At 35.7% G+C, this 23,785-nt stretch overlaps 1 protein-coding gene across 2 annotated transcripts in view; it reads left to right on the top strand.

The window, feature by feature from the left end:
• Nucleotides 1-20,676, top strand: part of RBM41 (RNA binding motif protein 41) — a 60,231-nt gene extending 39,555 nt beyond the window's left edge. For both annotated transcript variants that reach the window (XM_061178080.1, XM_061178079.1), the window contains 2 exons: nucleotides 17,862-18,009; nucleotides 19,961-20,676. In XM_061178080.1, the coding sequence (XP_061034063.1) occupies nucleotides 17,862-18,009; nucleotides 19,961-20,127 (315 nt within the window). In that variant the 3' untranslated portion in view covers nucleotides 20,128-20,676. The remainder of the gene's footprint in view (nucleotides 1-17,861; nucleotides 18,010-19,960) is intronic.
• The last annotated feature ends 3,109 nt before the right edge of the window (nucleotides 20,677-23,785 follow it).

Here is a 23,785-nt window from a genome sequence, read left to right as displayed (position 1 = left end):
CTACAGGTATCAACGTGGATGAAACTCACAAACAATATTGAATGAAAAAAGTTTGTTGCAGACTTTGGGTTTCAGTGCCAGCATGTAAAGTGCTTAGAAGTCATCACTGCTCTCTTACAACAGGAAGAACAGCTGAACAAACTAAAAATCAATGACTTTTCTTGGACCCATCAGGGATTTGACATCAGAGAGCAAACTGCAACCCTGAAATCTGGAGAGACAGGCAATTACAAAGAATGACAGCCCAGATCTGCTTATCGGGAGCAGAAAGCACTAGAGCCATAAACTGGTAGGAACACTTAAGCGGTAACTTTGACAAATTGCAGGAAGCAGAGTGTAGATTAGTGTTTGAGTAACAAACTCCTGGGGGCCACAGTCTATGGGGTCCCCCACATTTTCATGACTTTTACCTCCAGGAACTCCACTGGGTTCTCAGTGTGAAGAGCCAAGAAAAAGTCTCCTGCTCCTGGCATGGTGACAGGAAAAGTAATCAATTTGAAATACATCCAGAGCTTCTATTTAACAAAGAGCTATCCAGCAAGTAAAACAACTTTACCAAAACCTTCTCTAGTGTGGGAGAAGGGAAATTATCCAACTCCAGGCTCCTCTAGCCTTACTGTCTCATCTAAGAGAAAGAGAATAAAAGCTGTGAAATGTGAAGGTTACAGGCTGGGTACATGGGCACAATAAAAGGCTGAAACTTAATTATAGGATTGCAGAATGTTTTCCCATACCCCACACCTTACTACCACATCAGCAGGGCTTCAGTATGTTAACTGTGGATTACAGTCAAAAGACCTGCAAGGCTCAGACTCTAAGACATTTTTAGGGAAACCCAAAGAAAACAAGGGAGACAAAAACAAGGACATTAGAGGAAATTGAAAAACCTCTGACACCTACAGCTAGAGTAAACATTAAACACAGCCCAGCTTCTAGCCAGATTAACATAAAACCTCACACTAATGACTTGTTTATCTCAGTTTCTATTATGTTATGCATCGTGTCTGGTTTTCAACAAAAAAGAAATGATAAGGCATGCTAAAAGAAAAACCACAGTCTCAAGAGACAAAACAAGCATCAGAACCAAACTGAGATACAGCATAGGTTTTTGAATGATCATATATATGGAATTTAAAATAACTATAATTAATATGATAAAGAGTCTGTTAGAAATAGTATACAACATGCAAGAACAAATGGATAATGTAAGCAAAGAGATAGAAACTCTAGAAAGATGCAAGAAATCAAAAACACTATAACAGAAATGATGCCTTTGGGAGTTCCCTGGTGGCCTAGTGGTTGGGATTCTGGGCTTTCATTGCCATGGCCCAGGTTCAATCCCTGGTCAGTGAACTGAGATTCCCACAAGCCATGCGGCATGGCCAAAAAAAAAAAAAGAAAGAAAGAAAGAAAAAGAAATAATGCCTTTGGTAGGCTCATGAGCAGACTGCATACAGCCAAGGAAAGAATTAGTAAGCTTGAAGACACGTCAATAGAATCCTCCCAAACTGAAATGAAGAGATTAAAAAAAGACTTTAAAAATGTAACAGAATATCCAAGGACAATTTCAAAAGGTGTAACATACACATTATTGGAATAGCAGAAGAAGAAAGGAGCAGAAGAAAAAGAAAAAAAGGAGCAGAAGAAATATTTGAAGTAAGAATGGCTGAGAATTTCCCAAAATTAATGACAGGCACCAGACCACAGATTCAGAATCCAAGCAAAGAATACAAAGTAGGATAAATACCAAAAAAATACACCTAAGCATATCATGTTCAAACACAGAAAACTGAAGACCAAGAGAAAATCTTGAAAATGGCCAGAGAAAAACTCTTTACCTATAGAGGAACAAAGATAATAATTATACTGGATTTCTCATCAGAAACCATGCAAGCAAGAAGAGAGTGGAGTAAAATATTTAAAGTGATGAAAGGAAAAACACCCACCTAGAATTCTGTATCCAGGAAGAACAATCATTCAAAATTGGAGGAAAAATACTTTATCAAACAAACAAAAACAGGGAATGTACAACAAACTAAGTAAATTAATACTGGATTATAACCCAAAGTATAGAATATCTGTGAGTCAATACTGATAATAACATGACTGAATGAATCAATAAATGGGGGAGAGGAGACAAATATCCCATGAAGAAGAATCCTAAATAGTTTATGTAGATGCTCCACCTCAAGGAAGGGAAGCGTAACTCCTGACTTCTTAGTTTTGAGCTACTCTTAGTGACTTATTTCCAAAGAGCACAGTATGGAAATACAGAGAAAAAAAAAGAGTAACATTACAGTGTAGAAACCCAACAAACACTGCCTCAGGTGATCGAAGCGAAGATCAATCATAAATCATGTTGATAGTATGTATGCTTGATATGATGTGATCAAAATTGTACTTTTTCTCTGTAGTCTTCCTCCTAGTAATCCATAACCACAATATAACCATAGGAAAACATCAGAAAAATTCTAGTAGTGGGGACTTCCCTGGTGGTCCAGCAGTTAAGAATCCACCTGCCAATACAGGGGACACTGGTTTGATCCCTGGTCCAGGAAGATCCCACATACCGCGGAGCAACTAAGCCCGTGCGCCACAACTACTGAGCCCGCGCTCTAGAGCCCACAAGCAGCAACTGCTGAGCCCATGCGCCACAACTACTGAAGCCCGCGCTCTGTAGAGCTCGTGCGCCACAACTACTGAGCCCATGTGCTGCAACTACTGAAGCCTGTATGCTCTAGGGCCTGCGTGCCGCAACTACTGAGCCCAAGTGCTGCAACTACTGAAGCCCGCGCGCCTGGAGCCCGTGCTTTGCAACGAGAGAAGCCACCACAATGAGAAGCCCATGCACTGCAATGAAGAATAGCCCCCCCTCACCACAACTAGAGAAAGCCCGCGTGCAGCAATGAAGACCCAGCACAGCCAAAAAATAAATTAAAAAAAAAAAATTCTAGTAGTGGAGCATCCTACAAAATACCCAACCAGTACTCCTCAAAAATGTCAAGATCGTTAAAAACAAGAAAAGTCTGAGAAACTGCCACAGCCAAGAGGAGACTAAAGACATATGAAAACTAAATGTACTATGATATCCTGGATGGGATCCTGGAACAGATAAAGGACATTAGGGAAAAACTAAGGAAATCTAAATAAACTATGGACTTTAGTTAATAATAATGTATCAATATTAATTAATTTATTTAAAGAAACATACCACAGTAATGTAAGATGTTAATTATAGGAGATATTGGGTGTGGGGTGTATGGGAACTCTTTGTACTAACTTCTCAGTTTTTCTGTAATTCTAAAACTGTTCTAAAAATGAAGTATTTTTTTAAAAATTTCAACAGGTAGCTGCAGAAAATGCATACAGTATAATACCATATATGTAAAGTTCAAAAAATACAAAACAACACTGTTTATTGCAGAGGGATACCAGGAAGAGCTTCATCCTCTGTTATCACTTGGAGTTTCTGTTTTTCTCTTTCACAGAAATATTTATCTTGTTTTTGAGCCTAGCTGTATCTTTGTGTGTATCTTTGTATATATGAATATATATATATATGTTGTGGACATATACATACATACATACCCATGTGTATGTATGTATGTATGCATGTATGTATGTATATTTTTGGAACAGAGAAGATGCATCCAAGCAAGAAGTGACCGAGCCACCTTGACCAGAAGTCCTCTTGATTTTTTTAAAAATGTTCATATCAAAGGGAATAATCTTAGTATGGATCTTTCCTACTTGGTGAGAAACTTAAAGTATGTTTCACATACCTCTCCCTTTCTCTGGTTATTTAATTTGATGATGCTTTCATAATGAGTGTTTCAGAGCCAAAACTCTTGATCACCTGAAATTACTTAAGTGAATCACAAGTCAGTTATTCTATGCCCTTGCCTTTAAGATATGAGTGTGGTTAAATGCTAAATATGTGAACATCCAGCTTCAGAGGCTTTGAGACATAAAGAGTCTACTGCTGATTGCAATGTTTAATATATTTACTCATATGTTTCAATGGTAAGTCATTTAAGCAGGCTCTGTTTATAGCTCTTTGCTTTTGCTGCTCCTGTCCGAATTTTTCTCAAGTTTTTTTTTAAGCTATAAAGCATATAACTTATGCTAGCCAATGTATCTCTTTTTTTCTCCTCCAGTGCAATAAAATACACATAACCTGAGATCTACTTTTAACAAAGTTTCAAGTGTACATTACAGTGTTGTAAACTGTAGGCACAGGGTTGTACAGCAGATCTCTAGAACTTTTCATCTTGCATGACTGAACTTTATACCCACTGAACAGCAACTCCCTATTTCCTCATCCTCCCAGGCCCTGGAAACTACCATTCTGCTTTCTGCTTCAATGACTTTGACTACTGTAGATACCATATATAAGTGAAATTTTGCAGTATTTGTTCTTCTGTGACTGGCTTATTTCACTTAGCATAGTGCCCTCGAAGTTCATCCATGTTGTAGCATATGACAAGATTTCCTTCCTTTTTTCTAGCTAAATCATATTCCACTCTATGTATATACCACACTTTTTAATTCATTCATCTGTGGTGGACATTTAGGTTGCTTCCATCTCTTGGCTGTTGTGAATAGTGCTGCAGTAAACATGTGAGTTCTGATATCTCTTCAAGATTCTGATTTTAATTATTTGGATAAGTAACCAGAACTGGGATTCTTGGATCATATGGTAGTTCTATTTTTAATTTTTTGAGGAACCTCCATACTGTTCTCTGTAGGAGCTGCACCATTTTCCATTCATACCAAAAGTGCACAAGGGTTCCAATTTATCCACATTCTCATCAACACTTATTTCCTGTATGTGTTCTTTGAAGAAATGCCTATTTAGGTCTTTTGCCCATTTTTTTCAAGTTGTCTTTTGCTATGGAGTTGTGGTAGTTCCTTATATATTTTAGATATTAACCTCTAATCAGATATATGGTTTCCAAATATTTTTCCCATTCCGTAGGTTGCCTTTTCACTTTACTGATTGTTTCCTTTGCTGTGCAGAAGTGTTTTAGTGATGTAGTCCCACTTTATTTTTGCTTTTGTTGCCTGCGTTTCTGCTGTAATATCTAAGAAATCATTGCCAAGGCCAGTGTCATGAGGTTTTTCCCCTATATTGTCTTCTAGAAGTTTTAGAGTTTCAGGTCTTATGTTTAAATCTTGAATCCACTTTGAGTTGATTTTCGTGTATGATATAAATAAGAGGCCAATTTTATACTTTTGCATGTGGATATCAACTTTCTCCAACGCCATTGGTTGAAGGGACTATCCTTTCCCCATTGTGTATTCTTGCCTCCCTTATTAATCAGTTGACTGTATATGTGTGGGATTATTTCTGGGCTCTCTATTCTGTTCCATTAGTCTACATGTCTGTCTTTATGCCAGTATCATACTGTTTTGATTATTCTAGATTTGTAATATATTTTGAAATTAAGAAGTGTGAGGCCTCCCCAGTTTGTTCTTCTCAAGATTGCTCTGGCTATTTGGGGGGTCTCTTCTGGTTCCTTATGAATTTTAGGATTGTTTTTCTATTTCTACAAAAAATAACATTGGGATTTTGATATGGATTGCATTAAATCTGTAGACCACTTTGGATAGTGTGGACATTTTAATAATATTGACTTCTAGTCCATGAACATGTGACATCTTTGAGTTTATTTGTGTTGTCTTTAATTTCTTTGAGCAACGTTTTGTGGTTTTCAATGTACAAGTCCTTCACTTCCTTGGTTAAGTTTTTCTTCAATTGAAGTATGTTTGACATACAAAAAAAGCTGTACATATTTAATGTATGCATCTTGGTGGGTTTGAAGATAAATATACGCAATGAAACCATCACCAGTACAATGCCCTAAACTTAACCATCACCTCCAGGAATTTCCTCCCTCCATTTTTTTCTTTTGATAAGAATATTTAACGTAAGATCTATCCTTTTAACAAATTTTTAAGTATCCAGTACAGTATTGTTAACTATATATACTCTGCTGTACAATAGATCTATAGGACTTACTCATCTTGCATAAGTGAAACTATATACCCTTTGATGAACACCTCCTCAGTTACCCCTCCTCCTAGCCCCTGGTAAGCACGATTCTATTCTCTGCTTCTATGAGTTTGACTATTTTAGATTCCTGATATATGTGGGATCATGTAGTATTTGTTCTTCTGTTTCTGGTTTATTTCATTTAGCATGTCTTCCAAGTTCACCTACGTTGCAGCAAATGACAAGATTTTATTCGCTTTTAAGGCTGGATAATACCTTGTTGTATTTATACACCACATTTTCTTTGTCCATTCATCTGTCAATAGACATTTAGGTTGTTTCCATGTCTTTGCTATTGTGAACAATGGTGCAGTGAACATGGGAATGCAGATATTTCTTCCAGATTCTGATTCCAGTTCTTTTAGATATATAGCCAGAAGTGGGATTGCTGGATTATGTGGGTTCTATTTTTAATTTTTTAATGATCTTCCAACTGTTTTCCATTGTGGTTGTACAAATTTACATTTCCACCAACAGTGTACAAGGGTTAAAATTTTTCCACATCCTTACCAACACATCTTTTTTTTTTTTTTTCGCTTTTGAGTTTCAGGAATCCCTTATATATTTTAGATATTAACCCTTTATTAGATATATGATTTGAAAATACTTTCTCCCATTCTGTAGGCAGCTTTTTAACTTTGCTGATTGTTTCCGTTGCTGTGCATATTGGTTTGAATTGATGTAATGACACTTGTCTGTTTTTGCTTTTGTTGCTTGTGCTTTTCACAGCATATCTAAGAAATTATTGCCAAGGCCAGGGTCAACATTTTTCTATGTTTTCTTCTAGGAGTTTTAGAGTTTCATGTCTTATTTTTAAGTCTTTACTTCCTTTTGAGTTGGGTTTTGTATAGGGTGTAAGAGAAGCATCTAATTTCATTCTTTTGTACTGGATATCCAGTTTTCCAAACACCATTTATTAAAAAGACTATCTTTTCCCCATTGTGTATTCTTGCCCTCCTTGTCTAAGATCAGTTTACGATAAATGTGTGGTTTATTTCTAGGCCCTCTATTCTATTCCATTGGTCAGTATGTCTGTTTATTTTTATGCTAGTACCTTACTGTTTTGATTACTGTAGTTTGAAATCAGGATATGTGACACATCCTACTTTGTTCTTCTTCCTCAAGATTGCTTTGTTGATTTGGGGTCTCTTGTGGTTCCATATGAATTTTAGGACTTTTTTAATTTCCATAAAATTTGTAATTGGGATTTTTTTTTTTTGGCTGTGTTGGGTCTTCTTTGCTGCACACGGGCTTTCTCTAGTCGTGGCGAGCAGGGGCTACTCTTTGTTGCGGTGTGCAGGCTTCTCATTGCGGTGGCTTCTCTTGTTGCAGAGCATGGGCTCTAGGTGCTCGGGCTTCAGTAGTTGTGGTGCAAGGGCTCTAGAGTGCAGGCTCAGTAGTTGTGGCGCACAGGCTTGTCGCTCCGCGACATGTGGGATCTTCCCAGACCAGTGATCGAACCCATGTCCCTCGCATTGGCAGGCGGATTCTTAGCCACTGCGCCACCAGAGAAGTCCCTGTCACTGGGATTTTGATAACAATTGCATTGAATCTGTAGAGCACTATGAGTAGTATGTACATTTCGACAATATTAATATTTCTGATCCATGAATATGGGATGTCTTACCATTTATTTGTGTCTTTTTCAATTTCTTTTTTTTTTAATGTTTCTATTTTTTTTTTTTTACTGAAGTATAATTTACAGTGTTGTGTTAGTTTCTGGTGTACAGCAAAGTGATTCAGTTTTTTATACACACACACACACACACACACACACACACACACACATATACAGTTAGTCCCCTACATACAAACCTTCAAGTTGTGAACTTTCAGAGACGCGAACGTGCGTTCACATGTCCAATCACGTAAGTTAGTTCACATGTCTGGTGTACATTGTCACATGCATGCATCCTCTACAAGTGATTGTGCTTTTGTGTACTTTACAGTAGTGTATAGAGTACAGTAGTACAGTATCTTTATTTTAAGCCCAGGATGTCCGGAAGCAAGCATAAAAGCAGTGGTGATGTAGCTGGTACTGCTAAGAAGCGCCAAGTGATAACGATGGAAACAAAAGTGAAAATAACTGAGAGAGTGGAGTGAGGCAAAACAATGGTAGGTGTCACTCGTTCTTATAACATGAATCTTTCAACCATCAGCATGATTTTAGAGAACAAGGACAAGATCATGTAACATGTGAATTCTGCTGTGCCAATGACGTCAACAATAATATCAAAGAAGCGTGGAAAAGTGATGGAGGAGATGGAGAAACTTCTCAGTGTGTGGATGCAGGATCAGCATCCGCGTCGAGTCCCACTCAGCTTAATGCTGATTTAAGAGAAAGCTAAAAGCCTTTATGAAGACTTGAAGAAGAAACATGGCGAAGAATCCGAGGGGACATCTTTTAATGCCAGCCATGGCTGGTTTCATCGGTTCAAGGCTAGAGCCAACCTTCACAATGTAAAAGTAAGTGGCGAGGCAGTGAGTGCAGGTAACAGTAGCTGCCCGGGAATTTCCTGAAATGTTTCGAGAAATTATCGATGAATGTATGTATTTACCCGAGCAGATTTTTAATGTGGATGAGACAGGACTGTACTGGAAGAGGATGCCAGACCGAAGTTACATCAGTAAGGAGGAAAAGTTGATGCCAAGCTATAAAGCAGCAAAGGATAGGCTATCTCTGTTGTTTGGTGGCAGTGCTTCCAGCGTATGAAGCTGAAGCCTCTCTTAGTTTATCATTCAGAGAACCCAAGAGCCCTTAAAACATAGCCAAGGGCTCTCTTCCTATTGTGTGGAAGAGTAACCCCAAAGCCTGGGTTACACAGGCCATTTTCCAGGACTGGTTTTTCCACCAATTTATCCCGGAGGTAGAGAAATATTGCTTGGAGGAGGATGTCCCATTCAACATTCTTTTGCTGCTCAACAGTGCTCCAAGCCAACCCCCGTTCATGGACGACTTTCATCCCAACATCAAAGTACAGTAGTGCATATGCCACTGAATACTACATCGCTCATCCAACCTATGAACCAGAGAGTTATAGCAACCTACAAGAAATATTATTTACATCACACTTTTCGTCAGGCAGTAAAGGTGAGTGATGAATCAGGAACAACTTGGCGACAATTTTGGAAGGACTATGACATCTACAAGGCCATAAAAAACATTGACTTTGCTTGGCGTGAGGTTATGGCCGTCACCATGAATGGGGTTTGGAAGAACCTTGGCCCACAGTTTGTTCACGATTTTCGTGGATTTGAGAAAGTGGATGAGGAGTCCAAAGAGGTCTTCAGCAATGTAGTGACCCTCAACGAGCAGCTGGAGCTAGATCTGCAAGAGGACGACTTCATTGAACTCCTTGCTGTGCAGCACGAGGAGCTTACTAATGAAGACCTGATGGAATTGGAGGCCCAGAGAAAGGACGAAGAGAGACAAGAGGAAGAAGTAACTGAAGAACCGAAGAGATTCACGATGCAGGAAATGGCAAGGGGATTTTCTTTATTTAAAGAGGCACTGTTAGTTTTTGAGGCACAGTACCCGAACGTAGAAAGGTACACAAAGGTTGCAGCAGCCGTTCAGAATGCAATCCAGTGCTACCGTGTCATCTATGATGAGAAAAAAAGAGCTACTACCCAGACATCACTAGATCATTTTTTAAGAGGGTAGATAGAATTGAATCCAGCAAGGAACCAGAACCTGTGTCATCAACGTCAGGCGTGAGTGAAATTGCAGCTTGCCCTGCATCGCCTATTGCTGATGATCCTTCAGCTCTACCACCTCCCACTTCCTCTCCTTCCTCCAGTCAGTAACTCTTCTTGCCTGTTCACTTGATGCCAGCTGCTGTATGCCAGCTGTTGTACTGTACTACTGTACTTTTCAAGGTACTGTACTGTAAGGTATAAAATGTTTTATTTTTTTGTTTTTGATGTATTATTTGTGTGAAAAGTATTGTAAACCTATTACAGTACAGTACTAAATAGCCGATTGTGTCAGTTGGGTACCTAGGCTAACTTTGTTGGACTTATGAACAAATTGGACTTAGAACACACTCTTGGAACGGAACTCGTTCATATGTAGGGGACTTACTGTATATAATTTTTCAGATTATTTTCCATTATAGTTTATTACAAGATATTGAATATAGTTCCCTGTGCTATACAGTAGGATCTTGTTGTTTATCTCTATTATATATAGTAGTTTCTATCTGCTAATCCCAAACTTCTAGTTTATCCCTCCTCCCTGCCTTTCCTCTTTGGTAACCATAAGTTTGTTTTCTATGTCTGTGAGTCTATTTCTGTTCTATAAATAAGTTCATTTTTATCATATTTTAGATTCCACATATAAGTGATATATGATATTTGTCTTTGTCTGACTTTCTTCACTTAGTATGACAACCTCTAGGTCCATCCATGTTGCAGCAAATGGCATTATTTCATTCTATTTTGTGGCTAGGTAGTATTCCATTGTATATATATACTACGTCTTCTTTTTCCATTAATCTGTTGACGGATATTTAGGTTGCTTCCATTTCTTGGCTATTGTAAATAGTGCTGCTATGAACACTGAGGTGCATGTATCTTTTTGAATTAGAGTTTTCTCCAGATATATGCCCTGGAATGGGATTGCTGGATCATATGGCAACTCTATTTTTAGTTTTTTAAGGAACCTCCATACTGTTCTCCATAGTGGTTACACCAATTTACATTCCCACCAACAGAGTAAGAGGGTTTCCTTTTCTCCACACCCTCTCCAGCATTTATTATTTGTAGACTTTTTGATGATGGCCATCCCGACTGGTGTGAAGTGATATATCATTTTAGTTTTGATTTGCATTTCTCCAATAATTAGCAATGTTGAGCATCTTTTCATGTGCTTATTGGCCATCTGTATGTCTTCTTTGGTGAAATGTCTATTTAGGTCTTCTGCCTATTTTTGATTAGGTTGTTTGTTTTTTTGTTACTGAGTTTTTTGAGCTGTTTGTATATTTTGAAAAGTAAGCCCTTGTCAGTCGCATCATTTGCAAATATTTTCTCCCAGTACGTAGGTTGTCTTTTAGTTTTGTTCATGGTTTCCTTTGCTGTGTGAAAGCTGATAAGTTTGATTAGGTCCCATTTGTTTATTTTTGCTTTTATTTCTATTGTCTTGGGAGACTGACCTAAGAAAACATTGGTACGATTTATGTCAGAGAATGTTTTGCCTGTGTTCTCTTTTAGGTGTTTTATGGTATCCTGTCTTACATGTAAGTCTTTAAGCCATTTTGAGTTTATTTTTGTGTATGGCATGAGGCAGTGTTCTAACTTTATTGATTTACATGCAGCTGTCCAGCTTTCCCAACACCACTTGCTGAAGAGACTGTCTTTTCTCCATGGTATATTCTTGCCTCCTTTGTCAAAGATTAATTGACTGTAGATGTGTGGGTTTATTTCTGGGCTCTCTGTTCTGTTACATTGATCTATATGTCTGTTTTTGTGCCAGTACCATGCAGTTTTGATTACTGTAGCTTTGTAATTGTCTGAAGTCTGGGAGGGTTATGCCTCCTGCTTTGTTCTTTTTCCTCAGGATTGCTTTGTCAATTCTGGGTCTTTTATGGTTCCTTATAAATTTTAGAATTATTTGTTCTAGTCTGTGGAAAATGACATGGGTAATTTGATAGGGATCACATTAAATCTGTAGATTGCTTGGGGTAGTATGGCCATTTTAACAATATTAATTCTTCCAATCCAAGAGCGTGGTATATCTTTCCATTTCTTGAAATCATCTTCTGTTTCCTTTATCAGTATTTTATAGTTCTCAGCATATAAGTCTTTCACCTCCTTGGTCAGGTTTATTCCTAAGTATTTGATTTTTTGATGCAATTTTTATTTATTTTTATTTTTTTTAATTTATTTTTTATTGAAGTAAAGTTGAGTTACAATGTTGTGTTAAATACTGCTGTACAGCAAAGTGACTCATATATATATATATATATATATATATATATACATTCTTTTTCATACTCTTTTCCATTATGATTTATCATAGGATATCAAATATAGTGGGATAGGATATTTGCTGTACAGTAGGACCTTGTTGTTTATCCATAGCTTTATTCTTTTTTTTTTTTTTTTTTAGAAAGGAACTGTTTATTAACTAATTTACATGTAATTCTACTAACTTTCTATGTCTCATGGTCATGACCATTGTCAGGATGTTGTTAAGGATACTGTGTCCCCTTTATGAGATCCATCAGAAGAAACTGCTGACTCGTCTTTTTTTATTTTTTCCTTTAAAACATCTTTATTGGAGTATAATTGCTTTACAATGTTGTGTTAGTTTCTGCTGTATAACAGAGTGAATCAGCTATATGTATACATATATCCCCATATCCCCTCCCTCTTGCATCTCCCTCCCACCCTCCCTATCCCACCCCTCTAGGTGGTGACAAAGCACTGAGCTGATCTCCCTGTGCTATGCAGCTGCTTCTGACTAGCTATCTATTTTAAATTTGGTAGTGTATATATGTCAGTGCCACTCTCTCACTTCATCCCAGCTTACCCTTCCCCCTCCCCGTGTCCTCAAGTCCATTCTCTACGTCTGCGTCTTTATTCCTGTCCTGGCCCTAGATTCATCAGAACCTTTTTTTTTTTTAGATTCCATATGTATGTGTTAGCATATGGTATTTGTTTTTCTCTTTCTGACTTACTTCACTCTGTATGACAGACTCTAGGTCCATCCACCTCACTACAAATAGCTCAATTTCGTTTCTTTTTATGGCTAATATTCCATTGTATATATGTGTCACATCTTCTTTATCCATTCATCTGTTGATGGACACTTAGGTTGCTTCCATGTCCTGGCTATTGTAAATAGTGCTGCAATGAACATTGTGGTACATGTCTCTTTTTGAATTGTGGTTTTCTCAGGGTATATGCTCAGTAGTGGGATTGCTGGGTCATACAGCAGTTCTGTTTTTAGTTTTTTAAGGAACCTCCATACTGTTCTCCCTAGTGGCTGTATCAATGTACATTCCCACCAACAGTGCAAGAGGGTTCCCTTTTCTCCACACCCTCTCCAGCATTTATTGTTTGTAGATTTTTTGATGATGGCCATTCTGACTGGTGTGAGGTGATATGTCATTGTAGTTTTGATTTGCATTTCTCTAATGATTAGTGATGTTGATGATGTAATTTTTAAAGGGATTTTTTTTAAACTTTCCCTTTCTGATATTTAATTGTTAGTGTAAAGAAATTCAACAGATTTCTGTATGTCAATCTTGTATCCTGCTACCTTGCTGAATTTGCTTATCAGTTCTAGTAGTTTTTGTATGGAGTATTTAGGGTTTTCTATATATAGTATAATGTCATCTGCATATAATGAGAATTTTACCTCTTCCCTTCCAATTTGGATACCTTTTATTTCTTTTTACTATCTGATTTCTGTGGCTAGGACTTCCAGTCCTATGTTGAATAGAAGTGGTGAAAGTGGGCATCATTGTCTTGTTCCAGATTTTAGTAGGAAGGCTTTTCCCTTTTCACTGTTAAGTATTATGTTGACTGTGGGTTTGTCATAAATAGCTTCTCTTATGTTGAGATATGTTCGCTCTATACCCACTTTGATAAGAGTTTTTATCATGAATGGATGTTGAATTTTATCAAATGCTTTTTCTGCATCTGTTGAGATGATCGTGTATTTTTTGTCTTTTCTTTTGTTGATGTGGTGTATCACATTGATTGATTTGCATTTGTTGAACCATCCTTGTGACCCTGAGATGAATCCAACTTGATCATGGTGTATGATCCTTTTTATGTGTTGTTGGATTTGGTTTGCTAATATTTTGTTGAGAAATTTTTGCATCTATGTTCATCAAAGATAGTGGCCTGTAATTTTCTTTTATGGTAGTGTCTTTGTCTGGATTTGGTATCAGGATGATGGTGGCTTCATAGAATGACTTTGGTAGTGTTCCCTACTCTTCAGTCTTTTGGAAGAGTTTGAGAAGGATTGATATAAGTTCTTCTTTGTATGTTTGGTAGAATTCCCCAGTGAAGACATCCAGTCCTGGACTTTTGTTTGCAGGGAGTTTTTTTAAATTACAGATTCTATTTCACTTCTAGTGATTGGTCTGTTCAAATTATCTATTTATTTTTGATTCAGTTTTGGTGGACTGTATGTTTCTAGAAACTTGTCCGTTTCTTCCAGGTTGTCCAATCTGTTGGCATATAATTGTTTATAGTATTCTCTTATGGTTTTTTTGTATTTCTGCAGTATCAGTTGTGATTTCTCCTCAATTATTTGGGTTCTCTCTCTTTTCTCGTTGAGCCTGACCAGAGGTTTGTCAATTTTGTTTACATTTTTGAAAAAACGGCTCTTGGCTTATTGATTTTTTCTATTGTTTTTTGATATCTATTTTATTTATTTCCTCCCTGATCTTTATTATTTCTTTCCTTCTGCTGACTTTAGGTTTTGTTTGTTCTTCTTTTTCTAATTCTTTTAGGTGGTAGGTTAGGTTGTTTATTTGAAATTTTTCTTGTTTTTGAGGAAGGCCTTTATCACTATGAAGTTCCCTCTTTGGACTGCTTTTGCTGCATTCCATAGATTTTGTATGGTTGTGTTTTCATTGTCATTTGTCTCAAGGTATTTTTTAATTTCCTCTTCGATTTCATTGTTTTTGACCTATTGCTTTTTTAGTAGCATGTTGTTTCATCTCCATGTAATCATTTTTTTTCTCGTTTCTCTTTCTGTGGTTGATTTCTAGTTTCATGCTGTTGTGGTCATAAAAGATGCTTGAAATAATCCCTGGCCTCTTAAATTTGTTGAGGCTTGTTTTGTGTCCTAGTATGTGGTCTGTCCTAGAGAATGTTCCAGTGTGCACTTGAAAAGAATGTGTATTCTGGTTGTTGTTGTTTTGTTTGATTTGGTGTTTTTTGTTTTTGTTTGGATGTAATGTCCTGAAAATATCAATTAAGTCTGTCTGTTCTGTTGTGTCATTTTGTTGCCTTATTGATTTTCTGTCTGGAATATTTGTCCATTGATGTCTTTTGAGATGATTTGTGATTTTTATCCTTCATTCTGTTAATGTGTTATATCTTATTGACTGATTTTCATATGTTGAACCATCCTTGCATCACAGGGATAAATCCCATTTGGTCATGATGTATGATCCTTTAAATGTGCTTTTTAATTCAGTTTACTAGTTTTCTGTTAAGGATTTTTGCATCTGTGGGATATTGGCCTGTAGTTTTCTTTTCTTGTAATGTCTTTTTCTGCTTTTGGTCAGGGTAATGCTGGCCTCATAAAATTAGTTTGGGAGTGTTCTCTCTTCTTCAGTTTTTTGGAAGTGTTTGAGGAGGATTGGTATTAATTCTTCTTTAAATGTTAGGTAGAATTCACCTGTGAAGCCATCTGGTCCTGGGCTTTTCTTTGTTGATTACTGATTCAATTTTATTGCTAGTTATATATCTATTCAGATTTTCTATTTCTTCATGATTTTGTCTTGGTAGGTTTTATGTTTCTAGGAATTTATCCTTTTTTCTAGGTTATCCAATTTGTTGGCATATAATTATCAGAGTAGTCTCTCATAATCCTTTTTTATTTCTGTGGCATCCGTTGTAATGACTCCTCTTTCACGGCTAATTTTATTTGAGTCTTCTCTTTTTCCTTAGCCTAACTAAAGGTAGTCAATTTTGTTGATCTTTTTAAAAAACAGCTCTTAGTTTGGCTGATTTTTTTCTATGATTTTTCTAATCTCTGTTTCATTTATTTCTGTTCTAATCTTTATTATTTCCCTCTGATAACTTTGAGCTTAGTTTGTTCTTTTTTTTCTAGTTCCTTGAAGTATAGAGTTAAGTTGTTTGAGAGCTTTCTCCTCTTTTAATTTAGGCATTTAATGCTATAAAATTCCCTCTTAGTATTGATCTTGCTGCATCCAATAAATTTTGGTATATTGTGGTTTCATATTCATTTGTCTCAAGGTATTTTCTAATTTCCCTTTTGATTTCTTCTTTGACCCATTAGTTGTTCTAGAGTATGTTGTTTAGTTTCCACTAATTTGTGAATTTTCTAGTTTTTCTTCTGCTATTGAAAGTGAGGTATTGAAATCTCCTAGTAATATTGTATTGCTTTCTGTTTCTTCCTTCAGTTTTCTCAATGTTTGCTTCATATATTTAGGTGCTCTGATGTTGGGTGTATATATATTTATAATAGTTATATCTTCCTGGTGAATTGACCTTTTTATCATTATATAATATCCTTTTTTGTTTCCTTTGAAAGTTTTTGACTTAAAGTCTAGTTTATCTTATATAAGCATGGCCAACCCTGCTCTTTTTTGGTTACAATTTGCATGGAATTTATTTTTTTATCCTTTCATTTTCAGCCTATGTATGGCCTTAAATCTAAAGTGAGTTTCTTGCAGACAGCACATAGTCAGATCTTGGTTTTTATTTGTTCAGCCACTCTACGTCTTTGATTAGGGAGTTTAATCCATTTATAGGTAAAGTAATTATTGATAGGGAGGACTTACTATTGCCATTTATTAGTTGTTTTCTGTATTGTAGCTCTTTTGTTGCTCTTTTTCTTTCTTGAGGTCCTCCTTTGTATTTCAATGAATTTTTGGTAGTGAAGTGCTTTTTTCCTTTCTCATTTTCTTTTGTGTATCCTCTATAGGTATTTTCTTCATAATTACAATGGAACTTACTCAAAACATCTTATGACAATCTATTTTAAGCCGATAAGAACTAAGTTCAATCACACTTAAGAGCTCTTTTTTGTTTTCTTGAATATTTCTTTTTTTTTATAGCATCCCATTCGTAATAGATGGAATATTTTCTCTTATTTCTCTGAGGGTATTAGTGATGGCTTTTTGAAGTTTTTTTTTTTTGTCCTTGCATAGTTTCTGTTTTCTCCCATTTGCTTTCATTTCTTTGTTTGTTCTGTTCTCTTTCACATTAGAGGCTTTTCTCAGATGCCTGATAATCTGTGCTCATATTTATGAGTAGGGGCCAAAAACAGATTGGAAGCTCTGAGCAAATGAGTGATTCTTATTGACTTTGAGCTTCACTTAAAGTCATCTGGCTCGTCCATTTCTTGGAGAAATTCCCCATCCCAAATCAGCATTTTTAGATCTTTCCTCTTGGGGTAATCAGATTCCCCAGAGAAGGCTTCAAAACTCTTGCATAGGAGGGTACCACCAGCACTGTGGGAGCCAAATGGGAGGAAGTGTTTGGGATATCCTCATCATTCAGAATGCATTATGTCTCTTAATCTCCTAGTTTTTAAGAATAGTATTCACATCCTCAACTGTATCTAGCACTCCCTGTGTTCAAAGAATGAACCTCCAGTATTCACCAAGATTGGGAGTGGTCTTTACCCAGTAGCATATTATAGGGGAGGTGTTTAAAGCTCTAACCTATTTTTAAAGAGTTTTCAACCTACCCACCTTATCTTAACCCCAGCTCTTTACATCCATTTCCAGAGACACCTGAATATATCAGTTCCTAAACTGTTTGAGGATTCTTAGGTGTAGATTGGGTTAGTTCCTGGCTTTCCCCACTGCTGGTTTAAGATTCAGCTTTCTTGAGTAAACTCGTTCAGTTATTTTCCAGCTTCCAGAATATTGTTGCTATTGCCTCCTTTCCTTGTTCTTCCTTACCTTGTCAGTTTATATTAAAAAAAAAAAAGTCTCTATAGTTTTTGGAGAGTTTTCTGGAGGGATTGAAATTAGATGCATGTGTTCAATCCACCATCTTTATCTGAAACTAACTAATTCCTACCACAATTAAATAGTTGCCTTACCTCCCTAATGTGATATTTCTGGTGATTCTTGGTTTATATTAGGTGTTATACCTGAAGAACCTTAGCCCTCGGGTGACCGAAGGAGATCTTGTCTCATTATTCGCTCGGTTCCAGGAGAAGAAAGGACCTCCAATTCAATTCCGAATGATGACTGGACGAATGAGGGGGCAGGCTTTTATCACTTTTCCCAGTAAGTAGCTTCATCTGGATAATTACTCAGTTGTAGCATAAGTTCATTAGTGACTACTTATCCCCTCTCTCGTTTAGATATAGCGCTTTGATTTCTCTACAGCACATGAGAAGCATGTGCTTGGACAAGCACATGGGAGGAAGGGAAGAGAACTAAGGAAAACATGTTTTTAATTTTTCTCTACTTTCCCTTCTGTGCTTCCTCTCCTCCTTTGACAGTGCACGACCACTTTACACCTTTGTCCTGACTGTTCCTCAGTCTTGGCGGTTCCTACTCACGCCATCAAAATTTACTTTCCCTTTGCTGAAAATAGTATTTCTAGTCCAAGTTATAATTATGTTAATTATTAATATATTGGTATTCTGATCAGAACACTCGTACTTGCATTATGCCCTATTAGGACTAAGAGACTGCAAGATATTATGCTATTATGCTATATTATGCTAATTCATTAGTAATTCATAATTAGCTAGTAGGTGATATATTCTTTTAACTATTGTTTGCATCTTAATACATGATTTCAGTATCCTAAACCAAAGGGAGGAATAATACAGGCATATCTCAGAGATATTACGGATTCAGTTCCAGACCACTGCAATAAAGTGAATATCCCAATGAAGCAAGTCACATGAATTTTTTGGTTTCCTAGCACATGTAAAAGTTATGTTTGTACTATACTGTAGTCTATTAAGTGTGCAGTAGCATTTTGTCTAAAAAAACAATGTACATACCTTAATTTAAAAATACTTTCTTGGTAAAAAATGCTAGCCATCCTCTGACAGTGCAGGGTTGCTAGAAACCTTAAATTTGAGGGAAAAAACTGCAATATCTGCAAAGCATAATAAAGCAAAGTGCAGTTAAACAAGTTATACCTGTATAGGAATTTCAGTTTCTATGACAGACCAGACTTTCTTTTTTTGGTGGAGGCTAGGTAGGAGCTGTGCCTTTTATTATCCCTAAAGTATCATCATTTATATACAGCCTAGTAATCTATTTAAAGGGAAGTGCTTTTACACATGAGCAGTGCCAAACTCCCCTGCATTCTTTTCATACAGCATTGTACCATCTTTCCTATCTCATTGAAGGTTTGTGGATCCTCAACACTAGTGATTTTTAGTCTTTTCAAGTGTGAGAACCCTTTTTAAACTTATAAAATTACTTCATGCACCCCCACCTAATATGATCCATTAATTGAAAAGATATGTAATAAAAAGGCTCTATACACTAAGTACTTCTAAATAAATAGCTGTTTTAGTAATTATACATGCATTTGAAAATTTGTAGTGCATACATGTATGAGACATAAATTGGTTCAATCTAAAAACATTGCTTGTCCACTTACGATTTCACAGACTCTAGGCAGTAATTCCATTCCTTCCTAATTTCCCACATCCAGGCTCTGAGACCCATAAATCAAATCCTCCTGCTATATGCTATATACTCTTACACCTCAAGCTTCCATATGCCTGCAAGCATTCTTAAACTTACTTATCCTAATGAGGGCTCCTACAACTACTCTCTGATCAAAAGGAAAAAGTAGCAAAATGTCCTCAATACCATGATAACTTCTTTTATTTGTCTTCCCCATTTTGAAAATGATTTCATTCTTACAGTACCTATAATCTGTTACCTAAGATAGAGGTTTGTGTATTATTAGTTACAGCTTAACCCTCTTTAGCACACTGTCTGTATCCTTGTTTCTTTACCTGTATCATTGAATTAGGAGAAAGCTCTCAAATATCCATTTTAAGATTTTATTGTTGTTATTCTTAACCATTAGTGTAATCTTGCTGAGTTATTACAAATTTGAGATTGTAGAAAACACAATAAAATCAAATAATTACGTGGCCTTATAGCCTACACTGAACTCCAAGGCAAAACAACATAAACTAGACTTGGAATAAAATCGATTAAGCCACATATAAACTGATGTTTTTTCTTTCTCTTTTAGATACAGAAATAGCATGGCAAGCATTGCGTCTAGTAAATGGATATAAACTACGTGGGAAAATATTGGTGATAGAATTTGGAAAGAACAAAAAGCAGCAGTCAGATCTCCAGGCTGCTTCTCTAATATCATCTACTACAGATAATACTACAGAAATCAGTGGCAGCTAGAAGACATAAAGATTGTGAGTCCCAGGAGGTCTTTCTTGCATCAGAATCTAGGATCTAGGATTTGTATATAGATAGCAATTTATTTGGAATTGAAGAAGAGAAGCTAACTGAGGGAGAGAAAACTGAATTAAAATCCCTTTCAGCTTTTGGAAAGAATTGGTAGAAAACATTTTCTATAATCAAACACTCTCTAGAATAGACAATATAATGAGTATGGAGGGTAAGGAATAAAGAGTATCATTTTCTCAGGATAAATTACAGTGGATTACTTCCAAGGGTTTTTTTTTTAATCATTATAATTTATATGAGGTCTTAAATATTTGTCACTGCCTCCTATATATACAAAACTAAAAAACTAATTAAGTGTTCAAATATTTATCTCTAGAGCCCATTTGTCCCTAATTTTATTTTCCTAGTAAATAAATGACCAAGACTCCAGGCCTAAACATCAGCAAATGCTCTTGAATGAGACCTATCAGCAGTAACAGTAGGTAGTTTTCATAAGTTAGTCGACATATTTAATGGACATTTCCCTTATCACTGTCTTCAAATAGGTTTATATTTTTTCTAATGAAAGAATTTAGATCAAAACATTAATGTTCTCATAGTCATTTAAGCTAGCTACCATTGAGTAATGATTGAATTCAAAGCAATAAACATTGAATCATTGTCTATTACATGTTAGGGATTAGATATATTAATTTTAGAAGAGGAACATACTAGCAAAGAATACTAAAGAGGGGTAGAAAGAAAAGAGCTCTCTAGAAGAGAGGCAGCCTACCCCAAATCCCCCAGTTGTTTGTTTGTAGTTGCTGGAGAATAGAAAGATGATATGATATAGAGGAAGTAGTACAAACTTTGGAGTCAGACCTGTTTGAACTTCACAGCCATACTTACCACTCTGTGACCTTGGCAAGTCACTTAATCTGAGCCTCAGTTTTCTCATCTATAAAAATGAGGATAATAATACTACTTACCTCATTGGGTTGTGATGTTTAATGGGATAATTGTATCCAGGTTGAAGATCAGAAAGAAAAAAGAATGAAAATTTAACGGGGTAAAGAACCATTAAGCACTCCAACATACTTGTAATGGGAATATCAGAGAAAGAAAGGAGCAGAAAAATTATTCCAATAAATAATGGCTGTAAACATCCCAAATTTGATGAGAAACATTATCTACACATCTGAGGAATCTCAATGAACCCCAATTAGGATAAAGAAGAAGAAATCAACAAACATACCATAATAAGAATGCTAAAACCCAAAGACAAAGAGAAACTTTTGAAAGCAACATGAGGCAACTGAAGCCACTTACAAGGGAACCTCAATAAGAGTAATAGATGACTTCTCATCAGAAACAATGGAGATGGCAGTGGGAAAACATATTCAAAGTGCTGAAAGAAAAAAACTGTCAATATAGAATCCTATATTCAATAAAGCTGTTTTTCAAAAATGAAGATGAAATAAAGACATTCTCACATAGTCAAAAACTGGGAGACTATGTTGCTGTCAGACCTGACTTACAGGAAATATTAAAGGAAGTTCTTCAGGTGGAAAGCAAGTGACCTCAGACAGTAATTTGAATCTACACATCTAAAAAATTATCATGGGTAAAGGTAATTATGTAATAAAAGACAGTCAAAATACATTTTTCCTTTCTTAATTGATTTAAAAAGCTATTTTATAAGACAATATGTATATAGTTGCATTGTTGGATCTATAACATATAAAACTGTAATATATTTACCAATAACAAGACAAAGGAAGTGGGTGGAAACAAAGCTGTATTGGATTAAAGAAATGACTCTAAAATGGTAACTCAAATCCACAGGAACGAATGAAGAAAATAAGAAATGGGAAATAAGAAGGTTAATATAAAAAAGTTGTAAATATATACTTGCTCTTTCTTCTCTCAGCTTCTTTAAAAGACATAAAATTATATTAAGTAATAATTATAATGATATATTGTTGGGTTTGTAATGTAGAAATAATAGTGATAATAACAATAATACCACAGAAAGTGAGAAAAGGAATAGATTTATATAGGAATAAGGTTTTTATATCTCATTGGAATTTAGTTAGTATATAGCTGAAGCCAATTAAGTTAAGATGTATATGGTAAACCCTAGAGCAACCACTAAAGAAATAACTAAAAATATATAGTGAAAATATTAAAGACATTTAAATGTTTTATTAGAAAATGTTCAATGCAAAAGAAAGCAAAAAGAGGAATGGAGAAACAAAATCTTGAGACATATAGAAAAGAAACAGTAAAATGGCAGCCATAAGTCCACCTATATTAATAATAAATATGAATAGATTAAACAATCCAATCAAAAGGCAAAGATCATCAAACTGGAAAAAAAAAACAAGACTTACCTCTATGCTATTTATGGGATTCACACTTTAGATTCAAGGATACAGACTGAAGATTAAAGGATAGAGAGAAACATCAGGCAAATGGCAACTATAAGAAAGCTGGAGTGGCTATACTATTATCTAAAGTCTATTTAAAATGGACTTTAAAACAAAAAATGTCACTATAGATAAAGAGTGACATCTTATATTGATAAAAGTCAATCCATCAGAAAGATATAACAATTATAAACACACATGCACCTAACAGAGTACCAAAATACATGAATCAAAAACTGAAATGAATGGAGAAATATAAAAGTATACAATAAGAGTTGGGGAATTAAGTACCCCATTTTCAATAAGAACTAGACAGAAGATGAACAAGGGAATAGAAGACTTGAACAATGCTATAAATCGACTAGACCTTAAAGAGACTTATGGAACACTTCACCTAACAAGAGCAGAATACACATTCTTCTCAAGTGCACATGAAACATCTCCAGGATAGACCATATCACATACCATAAAACAAACCTCAATAAATTAAAGTGGATTAAAACCATGCAAAGTATGTTCTCTGACCACATGGAATGAAGTTAGAAATCAATAACAGAAAATTGGGAAACACAAATATGAATTAGACACACTTTTAAATGACCAGTGTGTTAAAGAAGGAATTACAAGATTAATTTGAGATGAGTGAAAATGAACACACAAAATGCCAAAACTTCTGGGATACACCTAAAGCAATGCTTAGAGAGAAATGTATAAGTACAAATGCCTATAATTTAAAAGAAGAAAGATAACATATCAATAACCTCACTTTACACCTTAAGACACTGGAAAAAGAGAAGAAAACTAACTAGAAAAAGCAGAAGGAAGGAAATAAGAGATTAGGTAAATAAATGACATAGAGAATAAACAGTCAACGAAACCAAAAGTTGGTTCTGTATAAAGACCTACAAAAGTGATAAACCTTTCAGTAGGTTGACCAGGAAATAAAGGAGACTCAAATTACTAGGATCAGAAATGAAGGCGGGAACATTACTACCAACCTTATAAAAATTTAAAATAAAAAATTATGAGGGAACACCATGAACAATTTTATGCCAATAAATTAGGTAACTTATTTGAAATAGAAAAATTCCTAGAAATACACGAACTACTGAAACCAGTTGTTGGGGGGGGGGACAAAGAAAATCTGAAGATAACCTGTAATAAGTAAAGTGGTTAATTAGTAATTTTTTAAAATACCCATAAAGAAAAGCATAGGCTCAAATGGATTCTTAGATTAATTC

This window comes from Eubalaena glacialis, chromosome X (genome assembly GCF_028564815.1).
Source record: "Eubalaena glacialis isolate mEubGla1 chromosome X, mEubGla1.1.hap2.+ XY, whole genome shotgun sequence".
NCBI lineage: Eukaryota > Metazoa > Chordata > Mammalia > Artiodactyla > Balaenidae > Eubalaena > Eubalaena glacialis.
This window is presented reverse-complemented; position numbering and strand designations above follow the sequence as displayed.